Genomic DNA, 12,315 nt, shown 5'->3' on the forward strand with positions numbered 1-12,315 from the left:
GCGTGTGGGGGTTGGGGTGAAGAGCGGGACACGTGTGTGGGGGGTGGGGTGAGGAGCGGGACTCGCGTGTGGGGGGTGGGGACGAGGAGCGGGACACGTACTGGGTGGTGCAGGGAGATATTTTTCGGAAAGACAAAGGTGGGACCCATCAGCCCAGGCCCAGGTTTGCGCCGAACCGATGCAGGTGTAAGAGAGCAGACAGCAAGCCTCTAACTGCTGTTAGGACGGAGAGTGAGGCGATCTGCGGGGGAGGAAGCGATTCTTCCGTTCCACCCAGAGCCTAGCACAGCTGCCTCTCTGGTCAGCAACCAAAGATGGTTTGAACTCAAGACCCAGCAAGAGGTTAGCAGGATTTTACCCAGGGGTTAGGTGTTTAAGAAATGCTTGGGAGCAGCAGAGCTGTCCCGGCCAACGAGCCCGGCCACAGTTGCTCCAGGTCCCCCTGCTGTCGTGAGTGAGCGTGGGTGACGTGCTCCACATGGAGCTCGTGGGCAGGGCAGAAGCTGCTGACTTAACTCTTCCCTCCCGAATTATCACTGCAGGCTAAAAACAGCCACACAGGATCCGCAGAGCAGCTGCCCTTCTGCGCATGAAAGGTGGCCGCGGGGGTCCCTGGCTGCGGGCATGGGTACCAAGGAAGGTTGAGGTGTCTGGGTTGTTGGAGAACTAAAGGGTAAACAGCCCTTTGGGAAAGGAAAAAGTCAATTAGGAAAAGCTGTTCAATACAATTTCAAACTTGTAGCCTGAAGAGTCTCTGTACGACATCGGACGTCCTGTTAATTCAGGACTGTGTGCTCCATTTAAGAGCAAACACACGTTCGATCCTCAGCACTGCCCATACTCAGTGTCAGAACAAACCAGCTGGTGGGACTGTTTTTAAATGATAACAAGCCTGCTAAGAGTGAACCCATTTGGAATACACACATGCACACACACGCACACACACGCACACGCACACACATGCACACGCACGCACACACATGTGCACACACACGCACATACATGCACACACTCCAGTGGCTCCAGCAGCCCAGGGGATTGTGGGCTCCCACGTGGCCCCTGGCCCTGCCTCAGGCCACGGGGGCTGGTGCACCGTGCAGCGCGGGCCGGCAGAACACAAGCTGTCCCCCAGCAGACGGGTGGCTAGGACAGAAACAGTGCTATCACCTGGCCCAGGGGATGAGCAGAGGTGTCACAGAGCCTGGGCACCAACACTTACTGCTATTCGCAGGATTGATGCCTTCACCGAGGTCCATTTGTCCTGCCTTCGGTCTATGACCAGGATGAATCCAATGCCAGCATCTTGTAAGCTGAAACGGGGAGAGAGATCTGCAGTTAGCATGTGCAGCAGGCTCACGGGCTTTCGTGTAAGCTCTGAGAAAGCCTTACACTCCTATAATCCTGGGGCGGTTTCCACCCTGCATGGTGAAATGCATGCCAAGTAAGCATCTAAGCAGACTGCAGCATTTCCATGAGCCTTGCCCGGGCAATTTCCAGAACGTGCTCTTATCTAAAGACGGACAGATGACCCCCTGTGTGCTGCTCACACTCCCAGCCCCACACCAGCCATCTCACGGCGCAAAGACCCCGGCAGACCCCCTTCCCAGAGCTCCGTCACCAATCATGGTCCTTTCCGGGTTGACCAGCTGACTAAACCCTCCAAAACAAGTTTTATGATCCGTACGTCACCTCAGTCCTGGCATCTGAGGTCCCCCTGTGTGTCCACGTTATAAAATCGCTCTTGATGGCATTGCTACACCTTTGGGAGTGTAAAATCCCCGAGGCGTCCGCAGGCTCACAAGCATCTGTCGGAAACGGGAGGCAAGAAATGGCTGCTTGCAACAGCAACATCTGTGGTCAAGAGAACGCCGAGTCGCTGTGGAACGACAACTCCGTCCTGCCTCAGCCCAGCGCACGGGCCTGAGTCACAGTGGGGAGCGGGGAGGTCCGCTTCCGTCGGGTAACTCCGCATCCAAGCCAATTGTGCAGAGCCAGCTACTGCCGCCGCCAGCCAGTCCCCGCGGAGGGAAGAAGGGCACGCCCGAGGCGCCAACTTGAATTGCTAATTTCCAAATCTGCGAACATAGTGAGGAAGCCACTCTGGGTTTAAATGAAAATCAGAATTACATGGAGCAAGTATAAATGACGCAGTCCGGAAATACTCTGCGGGCTGCACACATTACATAACAAAGCCAGGGCTGTCCACGTGTCCTTCTGCCTCAGGTTTCAGGGGGCGATGGCAGGGGTGCTGCTGGCTCTCGGTGCTCCCCCCCTCCAGCTGTTTACACCAGTCGGGTTCAGTCACGGCAAAGGCCTTCCAGGTGAATGCACACACAGGCATCAGCTCTCATCCGGAGTAGCCTTTCTGCGTGGACACACAGCGAAAAGCCACGATCCCCCTTCACAGCCGTGTGGCCGCCCCACAGAGAACTGTCTTCGGAGCTGCTTTAGTTCTTTGGCACGGAAGGTCTGTTCGTCACTTGAGCTTCATTGCCAGGAGTGGGGGCTCCACAGCAGCCATGCTCCCCACACCCTGCCTGCCAACTGCCTGGTTCGGGCTGGGCAGGCCAGCGAGGAAGCCGCGAGGAGAGGGAAACCCTGGTTCCCAGGCTCTGTGCTAGGCCGGCCGCAGGAGTTCAGAGAACTCCGGACCGCTGCGGGGGTGCGCTCCGTCCCGGGCTGGCCGCGGGAGTCCGGGGGTCCGCTGCGGGAGTCCGGAGGTCCGCTGCGGGGGCGCGCCCCGTCCTGGGCCGGCCGCGGGAGTCCGGGGGTCCGCTGTGGGGGTGCGCCCCGTCCTGGGCCGGCCGCGGGAGTCCGGGGGTCTGCACCCCGTCCTGGGCTGGCCGCGCGAGTCCGGGGGTCTGCTGCGGGGGCGCTCCCCGTCCTGGGCCGGCTGCGGGAGTCCGGGGGTCCGCTGCGGGGGCGCGCCCCGTCCTGGGCCCACCGCGGGAGTCCGGGGGTCCGCTGCGGGGGCGCGCTCCGTCCTGGGCCCGCCGCGGGAGTCCGGGGGACCACGACAGGGAGGAGAGGAGAGAGCATCTCCGGGCGAGCTCTGTCCACAACAGGTGTTCTGCTGAGACTTCCCCTCCCAACCAACCAGCCACACCCTCCTTGGAGGGGTTCACACCACCTCAGAAGCCCTGAGTGGAGACTGTCACCTGGGTTCTCACCCTTCCTGATGCGGGAGAGCAGAGGGCCGAGAGACACTCGTTTCCACTGTGCACACCACCAACCTCCAGACCAACAGAATCCACCCCATTCTCCAGGAGAGGCACTGCCAAGGGGGCGGCTCCTCAAGGCACCATGGATCATCTCAATTTCCGTTCCTCTAAAGATGGGCACCCAAACAGTGTCCCCGTCTTGGGGCTGCTGAGAGGGAAATGGGCCGATCCTGTAAACCCACCAAGTGCTTGGTAACTGTGGATTCTCACTCTCGTTGCCCGACCCTGTGTCTCCCCTTCTCGCTGAAATGGAGCTTTGATCCGGGTGGGGACTCCCTGTTGTCCACGACAGGCAGGTTCCCTTTGCCATTCCTCATCAGACCTCACAACGCCATACCTCATCTGAGCTTCCAAACCCAGAACATTCTCTCTTGCGGCCCAAACACACGCATTTTCTGCCGCAGAGCCCACCATGCTGGGCCCCATGCCCTCAGCGGAGTGTTCGCATTTATGCAAATGCACAGCCACTGGCAGGCCCCAGGGCCTCAGCCCCACGCCACTTGTCCCTTCCACACTGCACTGTTGTGATCGGAAGACCAGCATCACAAACAGGCATTGATCAGAATGTAGCAAAAACCCATCATCAACAGCCCAAGTCAAAAAATAAATAAATAAAATTAAAAGTGAAATACAAGGGGGTGGTGGTGCCTGGGTGGCTCAGTCAGTTAAGTGTCTGACTCTTGGTTTCAGCTCAGGTCTTGATTTCAGGGTCATGAGTTCAAGCCCCGTGTTGGGCTCCATGCTGGGTGTAGAGCCTACTCAAAATATACATACATACGTATATGTACATATATATACACATACATACATACACACATATAAAGGAATTGAACATTAACTTGTCTCCCAAGCCAGGCCAGGACCCTCTTTCTAAGAAAGGAATTTCTTGTGCTTTGGGGCTGCCAAGGGCAGATCTACTTCTTTTAATCCTCATGACGGCCCCATGAGGTAGGGACCACTATCTCTCCAGCCCAGAGTCGAGGAATGGAGGCTCAGAGAGGTTGAGCCACTTGCCCAAAGTCTCACAGCAGATGAGCACGGACGGGGTGAACCCCGTGGTTTGGCTCCGGGTGCTCTCAGTCCCCTGCAAGCTGCCTCCCAGGCCAAGCCCACCCTGTAGACTAGAGCAGCCCCCCTCCCAGCCTCCTGTCCCTGGACAGCCTCCTACACGGGGCCAGGCAGGAGCCCTCCTCCTCGGGGTCCCCGCACCACTCCTGGGTGTCGGGGGACATGCTGAGGGAGAGCTGACCCCAGAAGCAGACAGCGAGGCTGCCCACATGCCAGGACCCAGGACACCCCTCCTGCATACCCATCTCGTCTGCCACCACATTGGGGACACTGACCCACAGGTGCACAGACTTAAGAAGCTGAGCCATCTTTAGGATGTGGAGACCTTTCTAGCCTCCCACGCGCCCCCATAACTGCTGTCCCCGAGCAAAGCCGCGGTCTGTGCCACCAGCAGCCGGGGCCAGCAGCACCACCCCCACCTCATGGAGGAGGGTCCACCGGGGGAAAGGACTCTGAGGGGAGCCCTGCTTCTGGCCCCCAGCCGCGGGTCTCTGAGCTCATATGTCCAGGGGACAGGGCAGCTCATGCTTGGATCTCTGAGAAGCCGCCCCCCAGGACCCCGCTGCTGCAGGCTTGGGCTGGTGGTGCTGAAGGGGGGGCGGGCAGTGGGAGAGACTGGCAGCCTCTGGGGCTCCTAGTACGCAGGACACACACGGCCCGGACGGCTGCCTCCCACCCCAAAACAGCTGGCTTGGAGGGGCCGCCCTGGCCACAGCCCAGCAGCTGAGTGAGGCTGATGAGCTCACTTTTGGCACAGAGCTCGAGTGAACTCTGTTTCTGGGATTCAGCCACACTGGTGCCCTCTCCAACACCTGGGTGGCCTTGGTGGCCCAGGCCCACAGCCCGTCACGTGGGTGCAACCTCCCCATCCCCGGGCGGGAGCAGGGAGCAGCCTGAGAACAGTCTGGAAGCAGGGGCTGGGCAGTCCCCTGACAGTGAGGTCTGCGGTCAGCTGCATCCCATAGTCTTGCTCCTGGCCAAGCTGCATCTCGTTCTCCAGACCCGGCAGGGGAGTGGGGGACTCACCTGTTTACACCAGTTCGTCCAGAGCCGGGGCGGGTGGAGTCGCAAACACAAACCAGGACTGTGGGGCGAGAAATGGCAGAGAGCGGCCGTGGTGGGGACAGCAGAGGGACGGAGCCGGGGCACTCCGACAGGCCACAGCGTGCTGCTTCTCAAACTGCAGCATGCACATGGGACTCCCAGGGCTGGCAAATATGCAGACCCTGGCTCAGGGCGCCTCAGCGGGGCCACCTTTCTAACGAGCTCCCAACGCCGCTGCTGCTGGTCCAGAGCCACACCTGCCTGGCCAGTCCTGCAGACGAGCCCCAAGGGCCTTCTGTGACGCAGAGATGCCACCCCTGACCCGAGCTTCTGTCCCAGGAGAGCCCGGAGGAGGTCCGGACACTGGGGGGGCGGGGGTGGGGCTGCTGGACCTGGGCCTGGGCAGGGTCAGCAGGCAAGTGAGGACAAAGGAGGGGTGGTGAGCAGCCTGAGACTCAGCTGCCCCCCGACTCACGATGAGGTGACGTCGGGATGGAGCGGAGTTGGGGGGCCCAAGGACACAGCAGGGAGGTGTGGGGGCGGTGGGCATCATGCTGGCGGGAGGGGGTAGAGGGGAGCCCTCAGGTGGGCAGTGGCAGGGGGTGCACACTGGGGACGCCTGGAGGAGAAGCCCTTAGGAAGAAGTCTCAGGGTACCAGGAGGGTACTGCCTCTCCAGGTCTGAGGTAGCTGGGGGGGGCACAGCTTCCGGGAGCAGCAGAGGGGCCGGGTGGGGTCCCTGTCAGCGCCCCTCCCGCCCCGCGCCGGTCCCCTTCCTCTGGGTGGCCTCCACAGGGCGGCAGGGCTCTCGGGAGACAACTTGGGGGGCAGCTTCCCACGCATGGTTTGGGGCACGCGGGGTGCCCGTCACAGACACCCACAAGAGCCCATCTCCAGGATGAAGAATGCGTTCTGACCAATGGTGCCCTCCTGTGGCCGGACGTGAGTGCTGCCTGCGACCCAGGCGGGCTCAGGGTGCCCCACCAGGAACATGGGGACAGGCCAGCTTCACAGGCTGCGCTAGTGGGCAAGTCCGGGAGCCCTCCTCCTCCCCGGGCACGGCCACGGGGTCCCAGCCGCCCGCCGGGACGGGGTGTTTGGGAATCCTCCCTTCCCAGCTGTCTGAGGGGTCAGAGCAGGCTTTCAAAAGCCGGGATGACGGGCTGGTCCTAAGAAAGTCCTGCTTCACGGCCAATCCGTCAATGCTGGAACGTCTGTCTCCCCGTGAGCTCAGGACAGATTTCCAAGCACCGGAGGGAGTGGAGCCTGAGACTGTCCCCGGGGATTCAGGGAGGCTGTGGGCGGCCCCTGCTTCCCCCCTGGGCACTCTGCATGCTTCCTGAGCCCCGGCCCCACTGGGAGAGCCCTCGCTGCTGCCCCAGCCGGAGCGTCGCCCAAGGGTGCTTGACCCAGCTGTTTGGTGTTAGAGCATGTGGAGGGGGCAGTGGGCTTGGTCCACACCACCTCCTTCCCTGGGTGGACAAGAGTCTTCTCGGGAAAATGGACGGTACTACGCCGATGGTAATGGACAAACCACGGGCTCACTTTTCTGCCTTCCTTTTAAGTTGGGAATCCGTGACCCACTGCTTAGAAGGACCAGCAGGACAGGATCACATGGCCCTCTCACCGGGCAGACCCAGAGGAGGGCCTCGCCGGGGCTCCGTCGCTGGGCTGGGTACACCGGAAGGACTCCCGTGGCGCCAAGCCGCCTCTGTCCCTGCGTGCGTGGGGGAGAGCGTTTGGTCACATGCCATCTCTGGTGGCCGCTACGGGCCCTTGGCTGCCCAGCCTCCTGTGCTCTGAGAGCCTCATCCACTGACGCTGACTGACCACACACCCCACACGGGTGGCTTCTGCCAGTCTCCTGCCGTGCCTGACCCCCAACCCGCTCTTAGCACATGGTATGAACAGGGCTCAGTGATAGCGTCAGCCGCCCGGTGCAGGCCCAGCCACAGGGGCCTCGGGTTCACCTCTGCCCCGCACTGAAATCGGGGGCCACCGCTCCCCTTCCCACATTCTCCCAGCCCACCGAGGGCAGTGCCCCTTTGCTCCTGAGCCCAGTGCCGGGGACCTGAGTCTGCTGACCTGCACCAGTCCCCCGCCCGCCAGGGGTCTTTCCCCCAATCCCAGGTCCGCACTCACGCACCATCCACCGCCCTTCGCCAGCCCCACCAGCTTGCAACTGTCTTTCCACCAGCAGCAAAACTGTCTCCTTAATTGTGGCTACAAATCCCTTTAAAGAAGTTAAACTTTGTTACCATTGCCTCCAAAAGATTGAATATGCAGATGGACACAGTCAGGTGTCTATAAAATAGCACTCTGACCCACGACCTGCAGCCACAGCCCAGAAAACCAGCCACTGTGTCAGCCGCAGCCCAGACAGCCGGGCTGCCGTCGAGAAGTCACCCCTGCAGGTAGCTGATTCCAGCAGCAATCCTGGAAACCAGACACCCCCACCCCCCGGGGCCCCCTGCCCCTGATGTCCTGGGTCCTGGGACCAACCAGGGAAAGCCCAGGGTGCTTCCCTGACCCATCCCACGGGACCCGCTTCTGGTTAGCTGCCCCAGTGTCCCGGCCCCTGAGCCGTCCCCGGCCGGCGCCCACGTCAGCACCCCTCCCAGCTGTCCCTGTGACACCCTGAGGTCTCCCCGCCCCACCTGCCCGGGTCTCTGCCACACGCACGTGACGGTGGCCTGGCCGACGGCCTGCTGCGGGGAGCTCTGAGTCCACAGCCTCTGCTGTTCTCACCTGGTGGACCTCGCGTGTCTCCACCCCTCTAACGCAGAAGAATAGATGCACCTGTATCAGTCAACGCCTCCAGCAGGGGACTGTGTTCCTCTGGGCCCCAGAGTCAGGGTGCCCACGGGTGAGCACTGGGGCACGCAGCTTCCCGTGCCTGGTAAAGCTGCGGTCTCCCCACCTTGGAGTAGAGGGCTCCCGAGGCCCCGGATGTCACCACAGCCCTGCACCCTCGAGTCTGCTCCCCGGGGCAGGACCCCGGGCCTCAGGGTGGATGCAGTCTGAGGGTCCCCCACTGCTAAGTCAGGTCCGTATCTCTGAGCGATGTTTTCTGGAATGCAAACACCTACAGGTCACAACCGGGAGGCCTCGCAGTCTGAGTGCGTGGAAAGAGAAGGTGAAGAGTTTAAGGAGAGACAGCAGCCAGGCGGGGCGTTTCTGAGCACCCACAGCTCCGGCTTGGCCCGGGGCTCAGGGCTACACTGGACGCCTCCCCAGCGTCCGGGCTGGGGTGACCGTGAGCACGTCGGAGCCACCCGCAGGAGGCCAGCTCAGCCTGGTGCCGGCGCGGCAAGAGACAAGGCTGGGGCGGTGGGCAGGCCCCTGGCAGGAGGCAGGGTCATGGGCTGGTACGTGTCCCAGACCGTCCCTGGCCGGGGGCAGGACAGCTGTCAGGGGCAGCACGGTTCTCCGCGGCAGGGCCCCGGGTCCCTGAGGGCTGGGCAGCCCTGGGGCAGGCAGGTGTCTGGGAGTGGCGGAGCCGCGGACGCCGGGCCTCAGGCAGGAGGCGCCCCTCCCAGGCCCCACGGGACCGAGGCAAGGCCTCCCTCCCTCTCTCTCCCTCTCTCTCTCTCCCCCCACGGTCAGACACCGGTCCACGGACATTAGCAAATGTCGAAGAGACCTTGTCTTCCTCATAAGGAAATGTTGTGGGCGTCTTCTCTGCCCGTGTGACTCACGGGCCCAGGTCTGAACACCGAGAACATGAACGGTCCCCTGAGCTGTCCATCATGAACTTCCGGGCTGTTTCTTCTCTCTTCTTAGGATTCAGAAACTTGCCCTGTTATGATACTGTCTCTGCACCATGTTTATCTAACACCTGTCAGTGTTTCATCCCAGTGAAAACAGTGGAAAAAACTCCAAGCGCCTTTTAAAAACTTTCCCACACACGGTAACCCTTCTGTTCCAAGTCACACGGGATTCCGTCAGGGCTGCCGAGGCTCAGGCGCGGGCGCTGGTCACGAAGCAGTGACTTAACCTCTCCTTCGCAACCAAAGGAACGGCCCGTTAAAAAAAAAACCCACAGGAATTTCTCTGAAGAGCCTGAAATCTTGCTTTTTTTTTTTTTTTTTTTTAAAGATTTTATTTATTTGACAGAGAGACAGCGAGAGAGGGAACACAAGCAGGCGGAGTGGGAGAGGGAGAAGCAGGCTTCCCACAGAGTAGGGAACCCGATGCGGGGCTCGATCCCAGGACCCTGGGATCGTGACCTGAGCCGAAGGCAGACGCCCAACGACCGAGCCACCCAGCCGCCCGAAACCTTGCTTTTTTATGTTCTTTATATTCCACCTCCCACCCCATGTCAATTGGTATATTTTTTTTGACAAAAATGAACACAGAAAACCCAAACTACGATATCCAGGTGAATCACCCCGAATGTACCTGGAATTTAACTCGTGACCGTGGGGTGGGAGCAGGAATGTGCGGATCGCCAGGAGCTCAGCCGTCCTGGTTTACGTGACCTGCACAGCACACGAGGAAGCTGAGCATCTTATCTATTTTCAAAGGCCGATTTCTAACCCAGCTCGGAAACATGGCTTCCTCCACCAACCGAAGCATGGCGTGGCAGCGCGGTCCGTCCACGCGCGAGTCATAGATGGAGCTGGTGGACACGCCACAGAAGGACACACACCGCAGGATCCTGCTTCCGGGAGGCTCCTGGAGCGTCAGATTCACGGTGTTGAACTGGACGGTATCACTTCGGGGAAAGAGAAGGTTCCGGAGACGTGTTGCACAACAATGGGAACATACTTGGTACTACTGACCTGTGCACTTAGAGATGGTTATGATGGTAGGTTGTATGTTATGAATATTTTACCATCATTTTTTAAAATGCTATTAAAAAAATCCTAAGAACCCCATAAATCCCTTAAATACATTTAAAAAAGGGGAGGTGCATACTGTCAGCCAGGTCTTTGCAATCGTGGAGTGACCTGCTCCCCAGGGCCATATAGGCACCACCCTGGGAAGTCAGACCCATGCAGAGAACCTTCTGGAATCTCATTACTGGCCTCAGGCTCATGCTGCAGGTCTGGATCACGGCAGTCCAGGACCTGGCCCCTCTTCTGTCCTGATGCTGCTTGCAGCCCGGACCTTATCTGGTTCCTGCCTCTGTGTCTGCCTCAGGTGTCTCCTCTCCACCTGCGGCTGAAGCCCGAGCATCACGTGTCCCCTGTGCCACCTCCAGCCCCGCGGGACAGACGTGCTGTGGGATGACAGTGGCAAAGGAAAGGCTTCCCGACCCGTGGCCCGTACCTCAGTGTGGCTCCCTCACAGCAGAGTGTCCTTATTTCCAAGTAGGGCAAGAGCTGTGGTCTCTGCTCTTGGGCAGGGAGTCAGGGCACTAATCTCTTGCCCTTTTCTTCATAAATCAGGGCACGGTCGCTGGTGACCTGATCCCCCCCATCATGGACGGAACTGTCCACATCTGAGCTGCCAGCGTGGCCACTTGTGAACGGAAATACGGGGAGCATGACTGACTCCTGAATTTTCCCATTCAATTAGTTTTCATTTTTAAGTTTAAATGGGCACACATGGCTAGCGGCTATCGCACCGGATGACAGTGACAGAGAAAGGTCGTTGCAACAAAGGAAGAAGGTTGCAGGCGACGGGCAGCCTCTGGCCCTGGCCAGGAGCTCACAGCCAGGAGGACAGAGAGACAGGGCCCACGTGGAGGAGGCCAGCTCGGTGGGCAGTGGTCACTGACCTCCCAGAGCTTTAGACCACGTGGGACGACGGGCTGAGCAGAGTCGTGGACAGCAAAAGCCTTTTACTTGCTAGTCACAGGGCTGGGGGGAAGGACCTGACACAGCGTCTGAGAGGTGTGACACATGGGTTACCCTCAAGGCGTTCCATCTCAGAACCCCAGAACCAGCTACACTGGGGACAAGGCTGTTCATTCCTGAGGAATCTGAAGGGAGTTGGGAGCACAGGTGGAGTTGAGATCGGCTGGGCAGGTTTCATATGATGAGCTGTTAAAGCACAGGAGGCTGCTGGGAAGGGTCCCCGTGACTCGCTCTGGATAGGAGCCGGGCGCACCTGTGCCTCCCAGTGTGGGGGAGGCACGTGCACTGGATGCAACAAGGTTTCGACAGCACACAAACTCTTAACTACGTGGGGAAGGAGGCCGGGGGTCGGTGGGAGCTTTCACTTCTCACGTGCACAGGGAATTGTTTAGTACATACTTACACGTGCATTTTCTGTCTTTACATTCAGACGTCATGGCAGATTCAATCGGAAATCACACTGGCAGCAAGAAGTAAGGTGCTTCCAAAGGCACCGCTTCTCCCCTTCATTACAGTCCATGCACACTCTGTGTGTGCACGCATGTCTGTGTGCTTGCATGCTTGTGCACACGTGTGTGGGGCTGTATGTGCCCATCATGGAGGCCAGCTGGGGGACTGGATCTCTATCTCCCTAGCAGCTAGGTGATTTGAACCAGGTTCAAGGAAAGTCGACCTCGTTATCAGCTTCCGTTAACTCCAGAAGCTCCTCAATTATGATTTAATTGTGCTGAGGAGAGACTACAGGGGAAGGTTATCTTCCAAACCCTGGAGGGGAGGGGTGCATGCAGCCTCCGGGGCCCAGCACGGGGGGCTCCCGCAGGGTTCCTGTGTGGAGCTGCAAGTCCAGGGCTGCTAACCTGCCTTTTCAAAGAAAAGTCAGAAATTTATCTCAATGTTGGCAACCCTATGCACGTGTGGCTCTGAACAAGTGTGCACGTCTGTACGTGTGCATGTGTGAATGTGCATATGCACATGCCTGTGTGAAGGAGCCTCCCACGACCCCATTTGTGGGGATGGACGGGATCACACTGAGTGTGGAAACCACTTCTGTCACAGTGTGGATGGGGCAAGACCGGCTCCACCACCAGGTGAGAGGAAAGAAGGAGATGGACTGGGGGCATGCTTGGAGGGAGAGGGGTGGAACTCAGGAGGGGGAGGGGGCCCAGGGTGTGGAGCCAC

At 59.7% G+C, this 12,315-nt stretch overlaps 1 protein-coding gene across 2 annotated transcripts in view; it reads right to left on the bottom strand.

The window, feature by feature from the left end:
* MCF2L (MCF.2 cell line derived transforming sequence like) overlaps positions 1–12,315 on the bottom strand; it is a 101,576-nt gene that overhangs the window by 33,701 nt on the left and 55,560 nt on the right. For both annotated transcript variants that reach the window (XM_044913498.1, XM_044913499.1), the window contains one exon: positions 1,220–1,310. In XM_044913498.1, coding sequence (XP_044769433.1) covers positions 1,220–1,310 — 91 coding nt within the window. The remainder of the gene's footprint in view (positions 1–1,219; positions 1,311–12,315) is intronic.

The sequence above is a fragment of the Neomonachus schauinslandi genome, chromosome 3, assembly GCF_002201575.2.
Source record: "Neomonachus schauinslandi chromosome 3, ASM220157v2, whole genome shotgun sequence".
Taxonomy (NCBI): Eukaryota; Metazoa; Chordata; class Mammalia; order Carnivora; family Phocidae; genus Neomonachus; species Neomonachus schauinslandi.